This window comes from Gorilla gorilla, chromosome 14 (assembly GCF_029281585.2).
Source record: "Gorilla gorilla gorilla isolate KB3781 chromosome 14, NHGRI_mGorGor1-v2.1_pri, whole genome shotgun sequence".
NCBI lineage: Eukaryota > Metazoa > Chordata > Mammalia > Primates > Hominidae > Gorilla > Gorilla gorilla.
The window spans coordinates 55,220,640-55,246,800 of record NC_073238.2 but is presented as its reverse complement, the minus strand read 5'-3'; the positions used below and the strand labels follow the sequence as shown (position 1 = coordinate 55,246,800).

Sequence of the window (26,161 nt, the reverse complement as noted above, 5' to 3'; positions counted from 1 at the left end):
TGATAGTTGTTATGAAAGAGGTGTCAGTGTGGAGAGTAGGAACTTATTACTCTTTTTTGCAAAATCTTCCTTTAACTGCCCCCTAGCCATCCCACAGAGGCCCAGGGATAACGTCCTGAAATGAATAAGATGAGATCATTGTATAGGGTAGAACATGGACTAGATGGGCTTCAGAAACTTTCAGTGGTGAATTTTAGTAGCTAGTGTTTAGTGAGCATCTTGCCCCATGCACTGTGCTTTATAGGGATTATCCTATTTAATTCTTACAACAATCCTAAGAAATAGGTGCTCCTAATTCTCACTACAAAAGAGTCAAGTGAGGCTCAGCGAAGGGAAGCAACTTGCCTGTAATTTCATAGCTACTAAGTGATAAAGCTAGGAATTGTAACCTAGCCCGTGCCTTTAACCACTAATTGAATAATGCTAGCCACTGCAACATGTAAGTGGTGAAAAGTAGTTTAAAATATGGAAGAATTATTATATTCTGCATTTATGATTTTAGCAAAAAAGTGTTACTAATTCTAGCTAATTAGTTAGTATAATTACAGGTAGATGGTTCTTATGCCTGGCATACCTGTATACGTACCTTTAAAAAAAAACAGCTTTATTGCAATGTAATTCACATACCATATAATCCATCTACTTAAAGTGTACAAATCAATGGTTTTAAGTTTATACAGAATTGTATGTCTGTCTCCATAATCAATTTTAGGACATGTTTATCACCCCGAAGAGAAATCTGTACCTGTTAGCAGTCATGACCTATTCTTCCCCACTCTTCCTAGCTCCTGAGAACTACTAATCTACTTTCTGTCTCTGTATGTTTGCCTATTCTGGACAATTCAGTTATAGTAAATGGAATCATAGAATATGTGCTGTCTTGCGACTGGCTTCTTTTACTTTGGCATCCTGTTATCAAGGTTCATCTGTGTTGTGCCATGTATCATTACTCCATTCTTTTTATTACTGAATAATATTGTATCATATGGATATACCACATTTTATTTATCCATTCTGTACACGTTTTCAAAGAACACTTTTTAAAATGAGGTTTGTGTTGGTCAGTTTCTTGTCAGAAATAGAGTTGGCAACGTCTTCTCCCAGAAAATACTGAATCACCTAGAATAGCCTTCCTGGGTAAAAAAAAAGGAAATTAGCACCTCTGTTGCTTCTAAAAATAACTTAAAAAAATTTCCCCTAACATTTGACACCTTTGATGTGTCTTAGTTTTGCTATGTGATCTTGAAAATTTTTGTCTCCTTTCCATTTCAGTGAACACATAGCACATAAAAGATAGGCAGTTATATAAACAGATAGTGTAACTGGCCTTTTTTAAAAAAGAGGGTCATTTTCAACATATTTAGAGAGTACTGATGAAAATAATTGTGTGTGTGTGTGTTTTAGAAATAGTAACCAAAATTCTCAATATTAGAGAAATTCTTCTTTTGGAAAATTGCCAAGGAATTATTGTTAGAAATGCTACATTATAATATTTTGACTGGTAAAACATTTGTAAGCTGACCCATTTAACCTGTTCCCACTAAATGTGATGTTCAAAGTACTGAAGATATGAGACCAGGAAACTTATCAGCAGGATGATGCGAAGATTAAAGTTAGGAAAGAAGCTTCCCTCCTAAAAGGTGATCTTTTAGGTGACAGTTTAATGATTTATTATATTTTATGGTTTTACATGATTTCTGCATTTGCGCTATTCTACTTTATTTTGTGGCATATGCAAAATAAAAACAAGAACATTTAGAACAAAATTCCATTGTTCTGTTGGAAAGGAGCTACTGGGAAGCCCAGCTATCTGTAATCTCCTCCCTCCCCTTTCCTACCTCAACACACACATTCGGAAATAATGTATTATTTAAAGACTTAGGTGGGAGATGATTTTTTAAACGGTGATTGATTAGTGTGTGTTCAGTCCACTGCCTACAACTTTGACATAACATTTAATCATGAAAACTGATGTTTGTCAATCAAGAGTCTGTGTGATATGGCATTAAAAAAACATCAATTTGGGAGCCTGGCTCTAGCTGTGTAACTTTAGACAAGTTTTTACATATCATTGAGCTTTATTTCTTTCACAAAAATAACAGAATTACCTCCCAAGATTATGAGCATTAAATGTTTATGCAATGCATTTACCTGTAGCATGGCACATGGAACAGTCCTCATATTAATGACCTGAGATAAATCAAGAAAAAGCTTTAATAGCTCTTGTCTTACACTGGATAATCTCTATTATCCAACTGGGTAAGTGAGGTGATGAAAGTGATTTTTGTGACTTGCATACCAGTTATACAAATTCATTCAGATTGTTTTGTTTTGTTCTATTGTCACATTTTTCCTTTGATAATCCAGAATGGCTGTCTTGATTCTAGAATAAGCCAATAAACTTGTGACTCAGGATTTTAAAAATCTGGTGGACTTATGCTGTAAGGGAGCATTTTCCTTTAACATTTGTTTCGACATAGTTTGCCCTGGCGTTGTTCAGTTTTTTTGGAGTACCACTAATTTCTCCCATACCTATGAGCAGGTAGTATGAATTTTGCATTCTGGGAGAGACTCTATTGTAGCTAAACTGCCTATATTCAAGGATGCCTTACCTCATTTTATTCTTTGCTGTGTACATATTGTATAAGATTCTTGTCAAAGTCCATCTTTTCATAGCAGAAATTGCCCCTTTATGATTTTTTAAAATTCTTTGAGTTATATGGAATCTGCATGTTTAAAACACTTACCAGTCTGGTAGTGACTACTCTGATATTTATTAATCTACTTAGTTTGTAAGTAAAGTAAACATTTAAATCTGGTTAAAATTTACTATACTCCCCCCAAAAAAACTACCTGTTTGTTTACCTCATAACTGATTCTGTTTACATATACCCACACATACACAACCCACCAATACTATTAAGCTTTTAATGTGGACATTCCAATAAGAAAACAGATCATTCTCATTGACTCTTACTTTTTGAGATGTATGGCCAAATTGTAATTTATCCTGGCTACAAAAAGAAAAATCTAGGCAAAGACTAAAGAAAGCCAATTGTCATGACACAGTTACACTAGGATTAGACTTTGTTAAAAAATAACTCCACAAGGATTTGCAATGGAATTTCAAACATTATCTTGGGGAATTCTGGAGAAAAGACCATTTTACTTAGACCTTTATGTTTTTGATGGTGCTGTGCAAGAGAGAAGCCAGGATTTTTTCAGAAACACTCAAATACTGGCCAGATGCAGTGGCGCATGCCTGTAATCACAACACTCTGGGAAGCCAAGGCAGAAAGATCGCTTGAGCCCAGGAGTTTGAGACTAGCCTGGGCAACACAGGGAGACCCCGTTTCTATTAAAAAAAATAGCCGGGTGTTGTGGTGCCTGCCTGTGGTCCCATCTACTCAGGAGGCTGAGGTGGGAAGATCACTTGAGCCTGGGAGGTGGGGGCTGCAGTGAGTTGTGATCTTGCCACTGCACTGTAGCCTGGGCGACAGAGTAAGACCCTGTCTCAAAAAACAAACTTGTTTCAGCTGTAGGTCTAATACAGTGATCATTTAGAAGATAACTATCAATCTATATATAATATACATTTTTTATCCAAGCGTTAATTGAAATGAGACTTTCATTATGACTTAGTAATAAATTCTAAGTAGTTTATCTATAGGATCCTGTACTGGTAGTGGTTAAACTTGTGGACTCTAGAGTCAGATTGCTTGGGTTCAGATTTCAGCTTTTTCTGGCTGGGTGACTAGTATGTGTCAATAATATATAGCCTAGTGTTGTGGGGATTGAGTGGATAAAGCCATATGATGTCCTTAACATAGCTGCTTCCGTCATCACTACATTAGGGGTACCACTGTATTCTATTTTATAGTTTATTATATTGAAAGACTCCCAAAGACAGAGACTAGAGAACACTTTTTACACAGCGCTGTAGTGAGTTTTTTTAGTTGAAAGTACATTGACCAGACACTTGAATCCTTTTTTCCCCTTAATTAAACCACATGTTTATCTATGTGACATTTATAGCAGGTACATAATCCATAAAAATGAGGATATTAGAGAACAAACGCCATTGGGAAGTGTAAGGAGGCTAATAGAGACAAGTATGTTTTCTTGGCATGGAGGTTAACATCCAAACATACTTGGCATGAAGATTAACATCCAAAGCAGAATCTTTGGATGTTAACCTCCATGCCAAGAAAACATTACTTGCCTTAGTCTTGAATACAATGTAAAGATAACACTGCCTAACATCTTGTACAGCTCTTTGTAGTTTACAGTCTTTTCTGTATACACTTGGATTCTTACAAGTCACTGTATGATAGAGATCGTATTCTTCCCATTTTCTATAGTATAATATTATCTTGAATTTATTGCTAAGTAACTAGGAGACCTGTATTAGAATCTTTCACCTACGATAGATTTGTAGGGCAGGGTTACAAAGGCATCCAGAGTAATTACTGTTCAAAGTAACCTAGCTGAATTACTAAATAAGTCTAGATTCCAGTTCTGATTTACTAACACTCTTTTAGAGTATCAACTAGAGGATAATTTTTCTTTTAGCTGTTCATTAATTTCCTCATTAATCTTGATGATACTTGATTTGTTTGTTTATATTTTAAGGGATGATGGGATAATGCAGAACAGTATAAGGATTTGCTATATCATTTGAGCTAATGCATTGAAATATTTTAAGTTTTTGGAATGGTAATAATGTAGATTTTTTTTTCTTTGAAAATGTGCCAGTAACAATGAAAGAAACTGAGGAAATTGCCAGGGAACAGTCCCCACATGCACAAAACCAGTAGGCCCAGATAGTTTCGTGAGTGAGTTATTTTCAACTTTACCAGCCCGGGCAACATAGTAAGACTTTATCTCTACAAAAAAATTTAAAAATTAGCATGATGTGGCAGCCTGTACCTCTGATCTCAGCTGCTTGGGAAGCGGAAGTGGGAGGATCTCAAGCCTAGGAGGTAGAGGCTACAGTGAGCCATGATTGTGCCACTGCACTCTAGCCTGGAGTCTCACTGACAGAGACCCTGTCTTAAAAATTTAATGAACTAATTTAAAAAGTTTCAGTTCAGAGAGAGTTTCCTAATTCATTTTTACAAAACTGACATAACACTGATACCAAAACCTGGGAGAATTTGCATACACACATATAAACACTAGGCTAATCTAAAAATTGATGTGTTGTTTAATAATTAATGAACACTTATTGTCTCTTACCCTTGCCAGGCCCTGCACGTGATATGCATTTTATATTTTCATCTTTAAAAGCCTGTATGGTGTGACAACTCTTGTTATCTCCATTTTACAAGTAAGGAAAACATGTATAATGAGGAATCTCAAAGAGGCTGAAGGAATGCATGTTACCCAGAAACACACAACTGTAAAGTGCCACTTGTATTGAAATTGACTGACCTGAGAGAGCCCAAACTCTTAACCATTATGCTAGGGTATAAGAGAGAAAAAGAACCATAAAGGAAAAAGAGAATATGGAAGACTATTAAGTAAATTGTCTTTTATACTGATTATATCTAGGATTAGTGCGATTTTTTACTTTTTCCCAAATACATTTATGTATTACATTTTTAAGAACTAGACTCATGTACTACACCTGTAGTCAGTAAAACTATGATGTTCTTATAATTTAGACCAATGTGTTGAGCAGTGGGTACTACAACTACATAAACTTTCCTGCCTGGTTGCTAAAACTGCTTTTTATTTTATAATAAAGAATAGGACCCTGGGCGCAATGGCTCATGTCTGTAATCCCAGCACTTTGGGAGGCTGAGGCGGATGGACTGCTTAAGCCTAGGAGTTTGAGACCAGCCTGGGCAACATGACAAAACCCCATCTCTACAAAAAACACAAAAATTAGCTGGGTGTGGTGGCACATGCCTGTTCTCCCAGCTATTCATGTCGCTGAGGTGGAAAGATTGCTTGAGCCCCAGAGGTCAAGGCTGCAATGAGCTGTGATTGTGCCGCTGTACTACAGCCTGGGCAATGGAGCAAGACCCTGGCCAAAAAAAAAAAAAAAAAAAGAATATAGAAAGTGTTTACAGGGAGCTTGAGTTAATCAACAGAAATATTTGGAGCTGTTTTAGTGGCATATTTTTTTAAAGTATGTGGAGAATTTGGCTATGAAGAATTCTTCACAGAAAACTTTGTACTGGGCTTTGGAAATCTATTGCACAATCCTAGCTTGCTTTGTGTAATACATCAATTCCTGAAATCATTTAAAATACACTTTGGAATTTAGAAATAGTGGAAGCCATTGAGGAGGGGCACTATATGGAAAGGAAGCAATGATGTTTCATACTCTTGGAATATAAATATGTTCTGTATTATTTACTCCCAAAGATAATTATTAAAAATGTGCCATGGGGATTTGTTGAAAGGATTTCAACTTTTCACTTTGTTCACCAGTCACCCTAATTTTTTGTGTGTGTTTATCCATGTAGATGTACTGTGTGTAGAGATTTCCTTTAATTTTATCATGGTTTATATGAGGTAATGAAGGAATACCATCATAGTATTTTGAAGATGTTTTGAAGTTTTGTTTCTCCCATCAGATGGACCTCTGCTTTTTAAACTTCTTATTGAAGTGTAGCATTAATACAAAAATGTATGTCGGTAATAAGCATGCAGTTTATGAATTTTCACAAAGTGAACACACATATGTATCAACATTTGCTTTTAGTTGAAGCTAAATGTTGTTGCTAAGTGTGGATGGTTAAGGTTTGTTCACCTATGTTTTGAAAAGACTATTCTCATTAAAAATAAAACAAAATCAAATCCCAACAAAGCTTAAAGGTTAAAGAAAGCAAAAGAAATAATAAATAAAGCAAAAAATAATAAACAAAAAGGACAAGGCATGGTGGCTCACACCTATAATCCCAGCACTTTGGGAGGCCGAGGCAGGAGAGGATTGCTTGAGCCTAGGAGCTTGCGACCAGCCTGGGCAACATAGAGAGACCTCATCTCTACAAAAAAAAAAAATTAGCCAGACATGGTGGCATACGCCTATAGTCCCAGCTACTTGGGAGACTGAGGCAGGAGGATTGCATGAGCCCAGGAGTTCACAGATGCAGTGAGCTGTGATCACACCACTGCACTCCAGCGAGGCGACAGAGCCAGACCCTGTCTCAAAAAAATAAAAACAAAACCATGCCTGTCCATGTGAGATTGTAGTAAGTCAGTTTTTGAGAGTGTTTATTTCTATCCGTATCAAATGTTGAAGGGCTTTAATCATCAAAACATTTTATGTATTGCTTACTATATGCCATGCATTATCACAAATGATTTATTTACACATTATTCTTACAACAGTTCCAGAAGATACTATTATTCTTATTTTGAATAGATGTAGGAACTAAAACTTAGAGAGGCTGGATAACTTGCATGAGTTCAAATACCCAGGCCATGGTGGAGTCCTACCTTAAGAACCTGGGTTTTTACTGTTACACCCTGTTCGCCATGTGTATATGTAGTGCATTTGCTGCATGGTAAAGTATTGTCAGATCGTGTTGTAATAGAGTGAGGTGCTGGGTTTTTGTTTTTTAAATCAAATGTAAAAGGAAGTGATTTCAAGAATAATTCAGAAGTCCTCAAAGCAGTGTCTTCATAGGATAAGGCTTTGGGGCCTCAGTCTCATTTGAAGGCTGGGCACAGGGATTTGTCTCAAAGATGTGTTTTCATAGCAAGTGCAGTGTTTAATTTGTGTGCTTATTGGACAGGCTTTGGAGTCAGGGGAGCTGTTGAAGACTGTGGGAGGAGTAAGGCACCAGACCCCTCTTGGTGTTTTCTTGCCTTGATGCAAAGACATTGCGTGAACTACTCGAAGGTGTGCTTGTTTTGCACCTGTCTTTAAAAAGTAGTATCTGCTTTGGAAAAATGCTAGAGACTAAATTTAACTTGCTTTTTGTTTTGGGAAAATATTTTGTAGGTATTTCATTTTAAGCTATTTTAGAGAGGATTTTGATGGGATGTTTCACAATCACCATATACCAGATTGAGTTCTGCTATTAGAGAAACTTGGTAAACAAGTTATATGAAAGTTCTTGTGCTTTGTGATACCCAAAAACCTGATGAACAAAATTATTAATAAAGTTGGAATAATGATTCATGGTTTCTGAAATATCCACATAGGACCTTGGATTGTGGTATATGGAACAAGCAAGCCTAGTTAGGGGAGTCACATAATGTCCTGCTTACATTGGTCACTTTCCTTCTCTTTTTAACTTGATGGTATTGCCACATACGTGATCACCCACAAGTGGAAACTATATCGTGGACAATGTTGAAATTTGGGGAACTGTGACTCTCTTCTGCTAAAACTTGGTTTGAATTTTATTATTGCTGCAAAAATGTTTGCTGAAATTTTGCTTTCAACATATATCCTAAATTTATCTATAATTAATAGAAAGGGGAAATCTCTTTGGAGCTGTTAAGACCTTCAAGAAAGTTATGAAACAATTGAAAATTACTTTATCACTGCAGTAATTTGCTTCTAGATATTGAAGCTTTGGAAACCCTGATCTTTGATAGATTTTAATTCCAGGAGATCTTCCCTCTCTTGCTCCCATGGTTTGTGGTTTATTTTGGTTCTGTTCAAAAACCAAAGGGGAAAATAATCTGCAAGTGACAAATAGCAAAAGATCTAATAATATAAAAATGTAATTGTTTGAATTACTAGTATCCCAGATCTTAGCAAGAATAATAAGAGCTGACTCAACTTAGGGAATGCAGTTTTGAATGTTGTCATTCTTCAGGGCAGTGGTCCTGAAGCCTGGATGCAAATTGGACCCACATGGGGAGCTTTAGTATTAGGCTCTGGTCACACCCCCAGATAGTCTGATTTATTTTATCCCATGTGGGGTCAAATATTGATATTCTTAAATGTTTCCCACTGTACAGCGAAAATTGATAAGCACCAGTAGAATTTGATTAGATTTCATGATGCAAATAAAAGAAAAGATGCTTAATCTAATTATTTAAATAATGAGAGTTTTTAGAAGTGTTTGGAAGGTTTGGAAGGTCATTTTTTAAAGTAGCAGCCAGTCAAATGGAATGTGATGTTTTTGTGAAGGCATCAAAGAAGCATTGAAACCTTCATTTCTTTTTTTTTTTCTTTGAGATGAAATCTTGCTCTATCACCCAGGCTGGAGTGCAGTGGCATAATCTGGGCTCATTGCAGCCTCTGCCTACCAGGTTCAAGCTTCTCATGCTTCAGGCTCCTGAGTAGCTAGGATTACAGGTGCACACCACCACACCCAGCTAATTTTTTTATTTTTTAGTAGAGATGAGGGTTCTTCATGTTGGCCAGGCTGGTCTCGAACTCCTGACCTCAGGTGAGCCACCCGCTTCGGCCTCCCAAAGTGCTGGGATTACAGGTGTGAGCCACTGCACCCGGCCAACACCTTCATTTCTTAAAAGTAGGTAACATCTTATTGCTTACTATTAGGAGTGTGGCTATTTTATGAATATCTGCTATCTTCCTGAAGCCCATCTTTTAAATAAATCTTGGGAAAGGGTCTGTTTGAAATGGTGTGGAAAAAATTGAGGTGGGTAAGATTTGATGATCTTCAGCAAAGAAACCTGAAGAGTAATATCCAATCTCAATTTAGAAACAATGAAAAGACTAGTTTATACAAGTTATTTCGGGCAGAGGGAACAAATTGTTAAATGACAGACTTAAAACTAAATTAAGTCCTATTATTGGTTGAATTGTGCCTGCGTGCACACCCACACACCAATTCATATATTGAAGTTCTAACCTCTAGTACCTCAGAGTGTAACCTTATTTGGTTGTTGGAAATAGGGTCATGGCAGATGTAATTAGTAAAGAAGTTCCACTACAGGAGAGGGGAGCCCTTACTCCACTACCTGGTGTCCTTACAAAAAGGGGAAATTTGGGCTGGGTGTGGTGGCTCACACCTGTAATCCCAACACTTTGGGAGGCCGAGTTAGGTGGATTGCTTGAGCTCAGGAGTTCAAGACCAGCCTGGGGAACGTGGAGAAACCCCATCTGTGCAAAAGATCCAAAAATTAGCCAGGCGTAATGGTGCATGCCTGTAGTCGCAGCTACTTGAGAGGCTGAGGTGAGAGGATCGCTTGAGCCCGGGAGGCAGAGGTTATGGTGAGCTGAGATTGCACCACTGCACTCCAGCCTAGGTGACAGAGGGAGAGCTGAGATCACGCCACTGCACTCCATCCTGTCTCAATTTAAAAAAAGTCGGGGGGTGAGTGGAGTTGGATTTGGACACAGAGCCCATGTAAACATGAAGACCAGCCATCTATAAGTCAAAGAGAGAGACCTGGAACAGTTCCTTCCCCCACAGTCTGCAGAAGGAGCCAGCCCTGCCAACACCTTGATTTCAGACTTTTAGCCTCCAGAACTGTGAGAAAATAAATTTCTGCTTAGGGACCCAGTTTGTAGTACTTTGTTGCAGCAGCCGTAGCAAACTAATATAAGTCCCAATATTTTATTTGTTTTGAAAATCTAAACCTAGGAAAATTCAGCATTTGAAATTTTACTATTTCTTTAAAAGGTAGGGAACCAGTTCTCTAGAAGGAATTGTAGAATGTGTGGTTCTAGAGTTCTTAGGTTCTTGATGACTCATACTTTAGCCAGTTACTAGTCAATCCAGTTTACAAAGCAGTTCATCATGAGCCCAGATCAGCAGCTGGAGTTTCAGGAGTGCGCATTTTTTTTCTATTTATGGTAGTAGAGTGGGAAGAATCTTTCTAGTCACCTGAGAGGTGTTTCCTAAATGTATTTTGTATATACAGATTCAAGCCTCTTACCTGACTTATTCATAGTCTTTCTTTTTCTTTTTGAGACGGAGTCTCGCTCTGTCACCCAAGTTGGAGTGCAGTGGTGCGATCTTGGCTCACTGCAACCTCCGCCTCCTGGGTTAAGTGATTCTCCTGCCTCATCCTCCTGAGTAGCTGGGACTATAGGCTCATGCCACCATGCCCAGCTAATGTTTGTATTTTTAGTAGAGGCAGGGTTTTACCATGTTGGCCAGGATGGTCTCGATCTCTTGACCTCGTGATCCGCCCTCCTCGGCCTCCCAAAGTTCTGGGATTACAGGCGTGAGCCACCGCGCCCAGCACCTAACTATTCATATTCTTATGAAAATCTGAAGTTGGTCTCTTTCTTATATATGGATTAATAGCATCCCGGGGAAACTAGAGATGAACAACTTTGAATATACATCCCATGTCAGTGGACTAGAAAAGAATGGACCATGCCTTTCATGATAAAAGCAAGTACCTCAGAAGGAGAAGGCTGTAGGACTGAATTAGGAGTGATCCTGGGAAGTGCCCTGCTGACCAAGAAGAACTGGCTATTCCCATGAGAAATTTTGTTATAGACTCTGATTGGTGAAGCCTTGGAAATAATAGTGAAACTCATACCTCCACCTCAAACACAGCTCCTTAATTATTCTGGTTTTCTAAACAGAGCCAAGTAAGTATGCCAGCAGAACAAATCTACTATGTTTAAAGCTGACTACAATAGTGTATAAGTAAAGGACATGGACCCTGGAGTCAGTTCAAGTTAGGTTTATGACTTGGAGTAGATTATTTCCCTTGCCTCTGTTTTCTCATGTGTAAAATGGATAGCCCAGTGTGTCTCCATCATAGCATTTTGTGATGATTAAATAGAGTGATAATTCACGTAAAGCAATGTGCAAAATGTCTCGTGCATATTAAGTACTAAAAAATGTTGGTTAATAGCAATGGCAGCAGCTATGTGGCCACAGTGCATGCTACTCTCCCATTTTAGTGTGTAAGAGCGAATAATCTCTTCTCTTGAAATGTTATAAGCTCAGACAGTAGAATCCATGAATTCAAAATATTAACAAAGCAAAACCTGGAAGGGCCTGTAGGATCAACTGGTGCTCTTCATTCATTTAAAGGTTCAGAAAATAAGGTCATGAAATCAGGGTTGGAGAAGGCCCTAGGTCTCCTGGTTCCCAGTTTTTCTTTTCTGCTACATGTGGCTGCCTTCTAAATCACAGAACCATGTGTCTCTTTTCATTCTTCTTCTTCTTTTTTTTTTTTTTGAGACAGTCTTCTTCACCCAGGCCAGAGTGCAGTGGTGCAACCTTGGTTCACTGCAACCTCCCCCTCCCAGGTTCAAGCCATTCCCCTGCCTCACCCTCCTAAGTAGCTGGGATTGCAGGTGCCCGTCACCATGACTGGCTCATTTTTTGTATTTTTTTAGTAAAGACAAGGTTTCACCGTGTTGGCCAGGCTGATCTCGAACTCCTGACCTCAAGTGATCCACCCACCTTGCCCTCCCAAAGTGCTGGGATTGCAGACATGAGCCACCACGCCTGGCCACTCTCTTTTTTTAATCCCAAATACTTCAAAACTACTTTTCATTCTTAATAAACCTTTTGCTTCAAAGGAAACATTTTTTTCTCTTGACGTTTGTGTGTTTGAAATTTTTCTTATTAAATAGTTTAAAAATTATTAAATTTAAACTGAATTTAATTATGATTGTTTAAAGCAATTTGGAGTATGCCTGACTGTACATTTACTGTCTGTTATGGAACAAAGAAATTGGTAGCAGTGTTTGCCTCTGGGAAGGGCACTGTGGTAGAAGTGACATTGATTATAAAGGAGAATTCTGGAGAATAGAGTAACTACTGGTTAGTAGAACAGGACAAGGAATAAAGTAGTAACAAGTATCTGTGGTTAACCAAAACTCAAGAACTGTATAGATTCAAAAATTTGGAAGTATCCCTTGTTATGTACACATTAGCACTCTCTACCCAAGCTACAGGAGCCAAATAGATTTGGTTAGGGAGGAATACTTTGGTTTCATTTGGGTGAGAACTGCTCCTGTGAACTGCATTTTACACGCCTGTGTCTGACCTATCAGTGGATGAAGTGATGAGCTGTGTTCCTACCTTGTACATGGGTTTTTGCAGCATAAAAGTGCTTAATTCTGGACTAAGCCTTGTTAGAAGACCAGGAGCTTAATTGAGCTTTTAGAACAGAAGAAAAGGAAAAGTGTTTTAACAAGTCCATGTTTATGCTAGGTGGGATTGCATGTCTACAATGTACCTGTCAAAAAAGGGAAAGGGAAGGCTAGCTACACTTTCCTTTAAGGTATGTGAAGTGTATTTGTGTGAGTTATGGTATAATTTTTTTCTTTCTTTTTTTTTCAGTGACAGGGTTTTGCTGTGTTGCCCAGGCTGAAGTACAGTAGGTATTCACAGATGGGATTGTAGCACAGGACAGCCTTGAACTCCTGGGCTCAAGCCATCCTCCTGTTTCAGCCTTCCAGGTAGCTGGGACTACAGGCACATGCCAGCAGGCCTGGCTTCTATAGTATAATTTTTGAGCCTCCTAGTTTCTGTTTTAAAATTTGTTTTACTATTTGAAGAGCCAGTTACTTTTCTAGCTAGCTTCCTCTTTTCTGAAACAGGAAGAAACATTTTGAAATAAAACGATCCAAATGTGTTTTAGGATTATTAACCATAAATTTCAGAACATAGCATTCTCGAAGGCAAGGATATTATCTGTTTAGCACCTACGATGCATATTTAATTTAGGTAATTAAATTATTATGACAGAAGTAATGTCTAACCTCAGTGTGTAGTTTTGTAAACATTAATTTTAAAAGATTGAGGCTGCTTAGTTGCAATGAAACCATAAATAATATTTTGAATATAGCAGACTTACTTAAGGAAAATAGCAAGGTGCCTGGCATTATTATCTATGAGCAGGAACTTTTTCTTACATTTAAGAAGATAGCTTGAACCCGGGAGGCGGAGGTTGCAGTGAGTCAAGATCGCCACACTGCACTCTAGCTTGGTGGCAAAGCAAAACTCCATCTCAAAGAAAAAGAGAAGATTCTTTATAGAGAAGTGTTTAGTTAAGAAACATAAAATTTACATAGTTTTGAGTTATCTTCCCACAAGATACGTATTAGTAACTTGATAATACAGAAACCTGGTGGATACTACCTTAACTAAGTGATCAAAATTAATCTAGGCATGGAGGCATGCTCTTGTAGTCCCAGCTATTTGGGAGGCAGAGGCGGGAGGATCACTTGAACCCAGGAGTTCGAGTCCAGCCTGGGCAACAGAGCAAGACCCTGTCTCAATAGTATGAACATAAATATATATTAAAAATTAATATCCCCAGCAATGGGGGGACAAATAGGTATTTTGGACCCCCTGACATGATGTATTTGAAAGGACATAACATTATTTCTTTGGTATTCCTACCAAAAATGCAAACTGAATCTAATCATAAGGAAATATACAAACCCAAATTGGTAGACATTCTACAAAACAGATGACCTGTACTCTTCAAAAGTGTCAAGATTGTGAAAGACAAAGAGCAAAGAACTTCTCAGATTAAAGGAAAAGAAATTGTTCCAGGTTAAAGGAGTTATTAAGAAACATGATATTTACTAAAGGAAACCTATAACCAAAAAAGATTTTTTTTAAACTTTTCAAAAGGACATTAGTGGGACAATTAGAAATTTGGATAATGTCTAAAGATTAGATAATAGTATTGTATTAATGTTATTTTCCTAGTTTTGATAATTATGCTGTCTTTATATTAGATAGTATTTTTATATTTAGGAAATTAACATAAAGTAGGATTAAGAAGCAATATGTCTAACACTTTTAAACACATCAGAAAACAATATAGGTAGAGAATGATAAATAGATGTGGTTAAATGTTAGAAATGAGGGAATATGGGTGAAGGTTGTATGGGAATTATTTGTGCTGTTTTTGCAACTTTTATAAGTCTGCGATTATCTCAAAATGATAAAGGAAGTAGTAGCTTAATGAGGTTTGCTGCTAAGTAACTGAGTTTTTAGTAGGTTGTTAAAAACCCTCTCTGGGTCAGTTTCCTCATCTATAAAATGAGGTAGCTGACTTACATTAAATTGTATGGGTCCTTTCCATTCTAAAATTCTGTGATATTATAACTAGACATTAGGAGTAATAATTTATACTCTTAACATAGCCATACTTGAAAAGAACAATAATAGAAAATGAGGGTTAATTTTCCCACTTAAGTCAAAAGCTGTTGTTAAAACATGGCCTTTGTGCCAAGCGACAGTGTAATATTAAGCTCACAGATTTTTTTGTTTTGCAAAAAAACTTTTATTGAGATTTTATTTAACATTTTATTTGTATGTCACTTCTTGGTTCATGCTTATGCATTAATGGTATCTTATTATTATTTATTTATTTATTTTGAGACGGAGCCTCACTCTGTCACCCAGGCTGGAGTGCAGTGGTGCGATCTCGGCTCACTGCAACCTCCGCCTCCTGGGTTCAAGTGATTCTCCTGCCTCAGCCTCCCTAGTAGCTGAGACTACAGGTGCGTGCCACTGTGCCCAGCTAATTTTTGTATTTTTAGTAGAGATGGGGTTTCACCATGTTAGCCAGGATGGTCTTGATCTCCTGACCCTCGTGATCTGCCCGCCTTGGCCTCCCAGAGTGCTGGGATTACAGGTGTGAGTCACCGCGCCCGGCCTTCATTTTTAAATTTTAATGCCATTATTTGGTTGTAATAGATACAAATTACCTAATGCCTAGAAAGATTGTAGAGATACAGCCTGATGATCTAAAAATTAAATTGATGGCTAGTATAAAATAGTTTTGAGCAGTATTTAACAAAAGCAAAACTGTGTTAATCCTTTGTTTTCATTTTCCTCTCCCTAACCCTTCCCAGCTTGGTGATCCAGCTATTTTTCCTGCCGTAATTGTGGAACATGTTCCTGGTGCTGATATTCTCAATAGTTATGCCGGTCTAGCCTGTGTGGAAGAGCCCAATGACATGATTACTGAGAGTTCACTGGATGTTGCTGAAGAAGAAATCATAGACGATGATGATGATGACATCACCCTTACAGGTGCGTGTGTCTCCATCCAGTAGGACCTTGCTGCAGCACAGCTTTAGGCAGTGTCCTAATCCTGAGGATGTGGGGCATAAAACGCCCCTAACTTGGTTTTAAACTGTATTACCTTCAGAAACTGCAGCCCTACATGGAGAAGAAAATTACATTTTCTGTTTCATCTGCTGGATTTAGTACTGTTTTGTCATCTCCCATTTCTCCTTTCCTAAATATATTGAGATGAATGTGACAAAATAAGAGGCATTTAAAAGGAACCAAACCTACTCAATTCATCAAGTCTTCACTGAGCAGTTTTTTTTTTTTAAAGAGATGGGGTCTTACTGTATTGCCCAGCCTAGACTTGGACTCCTGGGCTCAAGTGATCCTCCTGCCTTAGCCTCCTGAGTAACTGCGACAACAGTCATGCACCACCCCACCCAGCTCACTGAGTACTTTCTTATATGCCTTCCTCCATATTCCTGTGAACAAAATGAGTTGTTTTGTAGGGAAAGAGAGAGGAATGTTCTTTTCTTACCACTGCCACAGGAAGCAAAATGGTGGGCCATGACCCAAAAGTACGATAAGGTCCTGGGATTTATAGATTTCTTTTCTGGTTCAGTCAGAACTAGTAAGATATTTTAAACTTGAAGATTAGGCTACATAAATGTGAGATTGTAGTAATAATACTTTCATCACTTAGAAATTGGTACATGCGTTCTCTTTTTGTTCATTTACATTTATATATCTTGGCCAGGGATGTTGCGGACATTTGAGAAAACTGTTTGGAAGCAAATATTTGCATCTTTATTCATAAAAGAAAGTTTATCAGAAATAGGCAATGATGAGGTATATCTGTAGATTTCATAGTGGCAAGTACTGGGGCTGCCTTGTTCTCAGCTTTACATTAGCATGTAGCACAATGCCTTAGAACTGAATAGTAAGTCTAAAGGTGGGTTCTGATCTATTTAGGAAGTTAACATATGATACAGTAATGTTTTAAATCAGGGGAAAGGTAGAATGACTGTATCCATCTGGTGGGGGAGAGGCCCCACTGTTAACATTGGTTGTCAATACCTCATCTTTGTGTTGTCCTCTGTTTTAGTCACTTCTCACATTGCTATAAAGAACTACCTGAGACTGGGTAATACTTAAAAGAAGTTTAATTGGCTCATGGTTCTGCAGGCTGTATAGGAAGCATGGCTTGGGAGACCTCAGGAAACTTACAATCATGGTGGAAGGCGAAGGGGAAGCAGGCACATCCTACATGGCTGGAGCAGGAGGAACAGAAGGCAGGGTGGTAGGGGGTGCTACACACTTTCAAACCACCAGATCTCATGAGAACTCATTCACTGTCACAAGAACAGTAAGGGGAAAATCCATCTCCACGATCCAGTCACCTCCCACCAGGCCCCTCCTCCAACACTGGGGTTTACAATTCAACATGAGATTTAGGCGGGGACAAATCCAAGCCATATCACTCCCTTTTTTTTAACAAAGCATTTTTTGCATGTATTCACATTTTTTGTTCAGAACAAACCAATAAAAGTTTTTTGTTGAATCTAGAGTTACTTTTCCCTTACCAGTAAGGGAATTGGACTAATCAGGTTGGAAGTTTCTATTCATTGCTGTCTGATCTGTTTGTGTAACAGAATAAACACCACTATGCACGTATCTGGGCTTGTAGTTAGTGGGGGTTTAGCAGTGTATTCTGATATAACTTTTAAAGCCTTAGGGTAAGGCTACAGTTTTTATAAGTTGAGGACCAATGTCTTTCCGGAAGGAGTGTTTCTTCCTAGTTCTAGTCATCAGGGAAGGCATTAGTTCTCAGAGAGGAAACCAGATTCTCTGTGTTTTTTCTTCCCTTTCCCTTACCTCCCAACTTACCAAAGCTTTGTTTAACTCTTCCATCCTTTTCTGAGCAATGTCATGAAAAAGGGAAGAACCTTGTAATCTTCTTTGTTCCACAGTGGGGGTGACGGGGAGCCTTTGAGAAGCTCTAGGGGAAGAAAGAGATAAGGATAGGACATTTTTGTTCTTACACGTGTTAGGTGGCGCTTCAGATGATGTCTTAGTTTGCTTGGACTGCCATAAGAAAGTACCACAGACTGAGTGGCTCAGATGAGGAATTTATTTTCTCACAGTTCTGGAAGCTAGAAGTCTGATATCAAGGTATTGGTAGAGTTAATTCCTTCTGAGGCTTCTTTCTGGACTTATAGGTGACTGTCTTCCAGTGTCTTCACATGGTCTTGCGTTTTGTACCTGCCAGTGTTCATATTTCATCTTAGAGGGACACTAACCATATTGGATTAGGGCCTACACTAATAACCTCATTTTAACTCAGTTATCTCTTTAAAGACATTCTGAGGTACTGGGGGTTAGCATGTCAACATAGAATTTTGGGGGATACCATTCAGCCTATAATAGATGATATTAAAGAATTACTGTGGGCAGGGCACGGTGGCTGACACTTGTAATCCCAGCACTTTGGGAGGCCGAGGCGGGCAGATCACCTGAGGTCGGGAGTTCAAGACCAGCCTGACCAACATGGAGAAATCCCGTCTCTCCTGAAAATACAGAATTAGCTGGGCATGGTGGCACATGCCTGTATTCCCAGCTACTCGAGAGGCTGAGGCAGGAGAATCGCTTGAATCTGGGAGGCAGAGGTTGCGGTGAGCCAAGATCACACCATTGCACTCCAGCCTGGGCAACAAGATTGAAACTTTGTCTCAAAAAAAAAAAAAAAAAAAAAAAAGAATTATTGTTAGTATATTTAAGATATGATAGTATATGATAGTAGTATTGTGTTAGACATCTTTTAGATACACATGCTAAAGTATTTAGAGATAAAATATGGTATCTTAGATTCCTTCAAAATAATCCTGTACAGAGTGTAAGGACTTGAGGGCAGTGAGTGGGGTATGGATGAAAGAAGATTGGCCATTTGGTGATAATAGTTGAAGCTGGGCATGGGCACATGGGGATTCATTATATATACTATACTCCACAATTTTTATTTTGTTTAAAATTTTCATAATAAAAATATTTGAACAGATGCAGCGGCTCACACCTGTAATCCCAGAACTTTGGGAGGCCAAGGAGGGAGGATCACTTGAGCCCAGGAATTCAAAGCCAGTGAGCAACATAGCGGGATCCTGTCTCTAAAAAAATTTTAAAAATTAGCTGGGCATGGTGGCCTGAGACTGTAGTCCTGTCTACTCGGGAGGCTGAGGTGGTAGGATTGCATGAGCCTAGGAGTTTATGGTTGCAGTGAGCTATAATTGAGCCACTGCACTCTAGCCTGGGAGACAGGGTAAGACCTTGTCTCAAAAAAAAAAAGCAAAACCAAAAAGATTTAATGATTTTATGAAATTTGAGGCTTAGATTATATTTTGAGCTGTCATCAAAATACATGAATTTTTTTTTAGTCTTGCCAAAAACAATTAAAGTTGAATTTCATCAAGCCTCCAGATATGACTACTCAGTTAGAGGGGTGTAGAAAAACATGTTAAGCTACACAATAGGAATATAGTTGGCAAAATCCAAACTATGGGAAATTCTACATGAATAAACGGCCTGATTTCTTCAACAAATAAATTGCAAAGTAAAAAAAGCTAGACAGATGAATGGCAACTCAGAAATGTAAAGAAAGTTAAGAAATGTATCAGTCAATTGCAATATGCAGACTTAATTTGATTTAAGCAAAAAACTGTCTCGTCTTTCCTTGCACTGCCACCATTTATGATTTTTTAACACAGTTGAACATTCGAGTGCTGGTTGGCTATTTAATATTAAGGAAATATTGATTTTTTAATGTAATAGTTTCTGTTTTTTTTTTTTTTTTTAAGACAGAGTCTCACTCTGTCACCCAGACTGGAGTGCAGTGGTTTAGTCTCAGCTCACTGAAACCTCCACCTTCTGGGTTCAAGCGATTCTCCTATCTCACTCTCCTGAGTAGCTGGGACTACAGGTGCGTGCCACCATGCCCAGGTAATTTTTTGTATTTTTAGTAGAAACGGGGTTTCTCCATGTTGGCCAGTCTCAGACTCCTGACCTCAAGCAATCTGCTTGCCTCGGCCTCCCAAAGTGCGGGATTACAGGAATGAGCCACTGCGCCAGCCAGGTTTGGTATGATTTTGTGTGTTTATAGTTTATATATATATATATAAACTAAAATATGAAATGATGTATTCTGGTTCTAGAGATAAGCGGTGTATGACTTTCAGAGTAACAGATGTCTCGTAGCTAATTTAATTTTCTCTTTAAATGTGTTGCAGTTGAAGCTTCTTGTCATGACGGGGATGAAACCATTGAAACTATTGAGGCTGCTGAGGCACTCCTCAATATGGATTCCCCTGGCCCTATGCTGGATGAAAAACGAATAAGTGAGTGGTTATGATTGTTTATGTTTATGTACTTTGTTAAGTTACTCTTGCCATCTTTCTTTATTAGTAAAATCAAGAGATTAGAAATGATGTTATATATTTTTTGTTACAATCACATTTTAAGGTATAGTAGGAATTGAGGTGCCTTTGCAAAAATGTAGAGTTAAAGGTGACATTTTAATTTGAGAATGAAGCCTTTGGGAACAAAAAAAATGTAATTTATTACTTACCAAATAGAAGATCATGCAGAATTTCTTCTCTTAACATATTGATGAGAGTATTAGGGTATCAAGGGCCCAAATGATTATAATTTAGTCATCTCTGTAGTTATCAGCAAATAGGCAACAATCTATTGAAAATTTTACTGACACATCATGGCATAAAATTCACTGCCACATTGTTGATCTGCTTTAAAATTCCTGTTCTCCTTTGGGCTTTTCTGACAAGCAATCAAATTCATAAAGTAAATTATTGCTAAATCAGTCTAAAATGTTTATTCAATATTTGCTATATTCACAGCAGCAATAATTAGGCAATAACATGAGATGCAAATGAGCAGATACTGTTCCTTTCCTCAAGCTTACAGTTTAATTTTGAAGACAGTTACTTATGTAAATAACTACAAAGCCAAGAATAAAGGCCACAAGAGTGATAGCGAATTGCTCTAGTAGCAGTGGGTATTCTAGCTGAGAATATCAGAGACTGGCTTCATTGAAGGAGTATTCTGACCTGGGCTGTAAATGACAAGCTTTTAATAGGTAGAAGAGACATGAAAGGTCATTCAAGCTGGAGGGAATGGAGTTAAAGATACGAGACACAGATCTGTTAAAAAAAAATGAATGAAATCTTTGAGATCAAGATGTTTTGGTGTGGTTGAAGTGTAAGCTTCATGGTGGGTGGGAAATGAGATTGGAAAGGTAGGTTTGGAACTAGATTACAGAAGCTTTGTAAGGCATGCTATAGAGATGGGTTGTGATTATTTTTTTGTTTGTTTTTTGTTTTTCCTATGAACTATGGAAAGATATGTCAGTTTTGTTTTTTATTCCCCTAATTTTATGGTCAGGTCAGACTTAGGTTTCAGAAAATAACTCTCACAGCAATGTGAATAATCAAGAGGAGAGATGAGACAGACTGGTGATAGGAAGTCAAGTAAGAAAGACATTGAAATAGCTCGCCGTGCCTGGACTGGTTTAGGGTATTTGATTTTGGGAAGGGGAACTTAAAAGCAGGAATAGATTTCAAGATTTTATTTCTACTTTAATCTTCTAGTCATAATAGAAACAAGAAATTTCCTCAATCGTTTTTTAACTTATAATACACAGTGTACTATAATTAGTTGATTTTATTTTCATTAGATAATAATATATTTAGTTCACCTGAAGATGACATGGTTGTTGCCCCAGTCACCCATGTGTCCGTCACATTAGATGGGATTCCTGAAGTGATGGAAACACAGCAGGTGCAAGAAAAATATGCAGACTCACCGGGAGCCTCATCACCAGAACAGCCTAAGAGGAAAAAAGGTAGGTGGGTTACTTTGTTTAGGGCGCATAGTCAAGTCTTGGTGTGAAATCTAGATATCATTTTTATTCTACATAGTTCTTTCCTACTGCAGTTAAAACTTATGTAAGAGAAACATTGAAGGCACAAAATGGAAATTACGAGTTATTTCTTGGCCAGGCACGGAGATTCATGCCTGTAATCCCAGCACTTTAGGAGGCCGAGGCAGGAAGATTGCTTGAGGCCAGGAGTTTGAGACCAGCCTGGGCAACAAAGCAAGACCTCATCTCTACAAAAAATTTTAAGAATTAGCTGGGCACGGTAGGCACCTGTAGTCCTAGATACTTGGGAGGCCAAGGTGGAGCATCCCTTGAGCTCAGGAGTTACAGGTTTCAGCGAGCTATGATCATGCCACTGCACTCCAGCCTGGGCAACAGAGTGAGACCCTATCTCTAAGAAATAAAATAAAAATAAATAAATAAGAAAAAGAGGTATTTCTTCATAATAGAATCATTTCTTTTAAAAAATTAAAGTATTGGGCCAGGTGCGGTGGCTCATGCCTTTAATCCCAGCACTTTGGGAGGTGGGGGTGGGTGGATAACCTGAGGTCAGGAGTTTGAGACCAGCCTGGCCAATAAGGTGAAACCCCGTCTCTACTAAAAATATGAAAATTAGCCAGGCATGTTGACAGGTGCCTGTAATCCCAGCTACTTGGGAAGCTGAGGCAGGAGAATCACTTGAACCCAGGAAGTGGAGGTTACAGTGAGGTGAGACCACAACATTGAACTCTAGCCTGAGCAACAAGAGCGAAACTCCATCTCAAAAAAATAATGATAATAATTAAATTATTTTATACTTTTAAAATGTTTGGTCTATCTTACAGAAAAGGGATTTTCCAACTTTTTAAAGCCTCAAATTTTTATCTAAACCCTTTTATCCTTGGGTAAGGTCTAGTCAGCTTCCTTCCCGGGGGGTTATTGTTTGAAAGCCTGCAGTCTGTACCGGTGATTCCAGTATGAGACTCCAGTTGGAAAAATACAATGGGTTGGAAATCAGCAGGTAAGTAACTGAAGAGGAGTATTTTAGGATGTGTTGAGTGGGAATTTTTAACTTTTTGCCAATTAGGACCACACTTGCATTCTAAAGTCTGACACCTTTTCCATTTTATTGCCTTCTGATTCTACTCAAGCTTGCTTAGTATTTTGAGTATAATGTCTTGATTAATAGCATCACCACCCACCCAGTAACCTAAGTTCATGTGAAAGTCAGGGAAATTCCAAGAGCTGAAAATGAAGAGGAAAATAAAAATAGTAAACATGAGTCGACACTGCAGCAGCTCAGAAGGACTGAGAAGGATATGCCAAGGGGCTCTGGTTTTATTGTCCGTGTTGAGGCAGAAGCTTAGGTCTTGGGCTACGCAAGATGGGGTATCGGACAGAGACCTCAGCATGTAACTGGGACCCTTGAAGGGATATACCCTCTTGGCGGAAAGAAATCCACCCATTGGCACAGACAGATGTCAAGGAAGCTTGGGTCCCATTCAGCCAGGCCTCTGAGTGGAGAAATTCTGGTTTAATTTCTTTTGGGTAAATACTTAGTAGTGGAATGGCTGGATCACATGTTAAGTGTACATTAAATATTTTTCAGAAACACAAACTGCTTTCCAAAAAATTTTTTCTCCATGTATTAAGGTGGGGCAGTCATAGGACTTGCCTCATTTATTTCCTGTCTCTCAGGGATCACTGGCTTTTGTTGACCGATGTCCAATTTCTTCAGTACCATTGTTTCATACCTTTTTTTCTGTGTTTTTAATTGTTTCAGGTGGGAAGATAAATCCATGTTCTGTTATTCCATCTTGACTAGAAGAGGAAGTTCCCACCTAGTCTTTTTTAATAGCCTTATTCTTTGACCATGTTTTTTGTTCTTTTGCTTTAAAAACTCTAATCATACTATGTAAAGTTTCTATTTAATAATTCTGTTATGTGTGATTCTTAGAGAACTAATCCTAGGGTTTCCTAGTCTACTGCTTCTCACTCAGAAAGTGTCTTCCTCATGTATTCTGTGATACCAAAATGTGAGTTCACCTTCAACGGGGCTTTATCTGAGGAAATCTTGTATGGCCTAGGTTGAATGTGTAACCCACCTGAGCAATTCTATAAGAGCTTCTGCCTGGTGCCCCATAGTTATTACAGTCCTGGGGCTACGTCTGTGTTAATTACTTGGCTGGCAATTCCTAATGTTAGTGGTAGTTTAAAATCTAGTTGTAAACCCAGGTTAAGACAGGCCCAGGATTAACTAGGTTTATAGAAAAATTTGTACATAAATGGCTGATCTCAACTCACTGCATCCTCCACCTCTTGGGTTCAGGTGATTCTCCTGCCTCTGCCTCCCAGGTAGCTGGGATTAAAGGCATGTGCCACCACACCTGGCTGATTTTTGTATTTTTAGTAGAGATGAGGTTTCACCATGTTGGCCAGGCTGGTCTTGAACTCCTGACCTCAAGTGGTCCACCGCCTCGACCTCCCAAGTGCTGGGATTACATGGATGAGCCACCCCACCTGGCCATTTATGTACAAATTTTTCTTAAATATGTAGTATTTGTTTACCCAGTCAGCAGTTAATGGGATTTGGGTTGTTTCTAGTTTGGGGCAACTGCAAATAATGCTGCTAAGAACATTTGTGTATCTTTTTTTTTTTTTTTTTGAGATGGAGTCTTGTTCTCTCACCCAGGCTGGAGTGCATTGGCACTTTTATCAACACAGTAAAAATACCACTCAACAATAAAACAATATACGATTGGTACATTCAACAAAAATGGATGAATCTCTCAAAATAATTGTGCTAAAAGAGGGAAGCCAGAAGAAAAAATATGTTTCTACAGTTTACCCCCAAACAATGTGGGGGTTAGGGCCGTCAGCCTCTGCAGCCAAAAATCCATGTAAAACTACAGGCAAGCCCCACCATACCCAGCTAATTTTTAATTTTTATTTTTGTAGAGGTGGGTCTCACTATGTTGCCTAGTTTGGTCTTAAACTTCTAGGCTCAAGCATTCCTCCTGGTTTGGCCTTCCCAAATGCTGGGATTACAGGTGTGAGCCACCATGCCTGGCCAAAGGTCTTCATGCTTGTTGTGTTTATGTTGGCTAGGCTGAGGAGGGAGGAGGAAGAAAAGGGTTTGGTCTTGCTGTCTCAGGAGTAGCAGAGGTGGAAGAGATGGAGGAAATGGAAGGGGAGGCAGGAGACACAGGCACACTTGATGTAACTTTATTGAAAAAAGATCCCTATATAAGTGGGACTGTGCAGTTCAAAGCTGTGTTTTGTTTGAGGGTCAGTTTTATTTTTATATAAAGCTCTAGAAACTACCAACTAATCTATAATGACAGGAAACAGATGAGTGGTTGCCTGTGGATTGGGCAGGGTGAGGAAGGGCGAGATGTAAGGATTACAAAGGGGCACAAAGTACTTTTGGGGTGATGAATATATTCATTGTTTTGAATGTAGTGGTGGTGTTAGTATACATAGTCAAAACTTGTCAAATTGTAAACATCAAACATACGTAGTTTATTATATGTCAGTTATACCTCATTAAAGCTGCTTAAAAAATAAAAGGCTAATATCCTACTTAATGTTGAAAAACTATTGGTATGATAAAGAACCAAATGGAATTTATAGAAATAAGAAATGAAATTGGGCCATGCTCAGTGGCTCATGCTTTTAATCCCAGCACTTTGGGAGTCTGAGGTGGGCAGACATCCTGAGGTCGGAAATTCGAGAGCAACATGGTGAAACCCAATCTCTGCTAAAAATATGGAAAAAAATTAGCCAGGCATGGTGGTACGTGCCTGTAATCCCAGCTACTTGGGAGGCTGAGGCACGAGAATCACTTGAACCCAGGAGGCGGAGGTTGCAGTGAGCCAAGATCGCACCACTGCATTCCAGCCTGAGCGACAGAGTGAGGCTGTGTCTCAAAAACAAAAAAATGAAATGAAATTGAAAACATCATGTGTGGATTAAAACATAGACTAGTCACTGCTTAAGAAAGAATTAGTAAACTCCAGTAAATTTAGTGTGGATTAAAAAATATGAAAGAGTTACAGACATGGAGAATTAAATGAAAAGGTCTACATGTTTAATCAAAGTTCCAGAAACAGAGAATATAAAAAGTGAGGAAGAGACAATATTCAAGAGATAGTGACTAAGAACTTTCCAGAATCACATTAATCCTCAGCATTGTGAATCCTGAGTAGTTCAGCTACAATAAATCTAGGCCTAAATGCATTGCTGGTAAAAATGCAGAACACCAAAGACCTCTCTTCAAGTTCTCCCCACTCAAAAAAAAAAAAAAAAAAAAAAAAAAGCAGCCAACCGGGGAGAAACTACATTA

General features: G+C 38.5%; 1 protein-coding gene across 6 annotated transcripts in view; it reads left to right on the top strand.

The window, feature by feature from the left end:
- ELF1 (E74 like ETS transcription factor 1) overlaps window positions 1–26,161 on the top strand; it is a 126,104-nt gene that overhangs the window by 86,505 nt on the left and 13,438 nt on the right. For 5 of the 6 annotated variants that reach the window (XM_055360028.2, XM_055360031.2, XM_055360024.2 and 2 more), the window contains 3 exons: window positions 15,734–15,914; window positions 20,171–20,278; window positions 21,634–21,801. In XM_055360028.2, the coding sequence (XP_055216003.1) occupies window positions 15,734–15,914; window positions 20,171–20,278; window positions 21,634–21,801 (457 nt within the window). Of the gene's footprint in view, window positions 1–13,297; window positions 13,319–15,733; window positions 15,915–20,170; window positions 20,279–21,633; window positions 21,802–26,161 lie in introns of those variants that run through there. The other variant, XM_055360032.2, reaches the window with a different exon arrangement.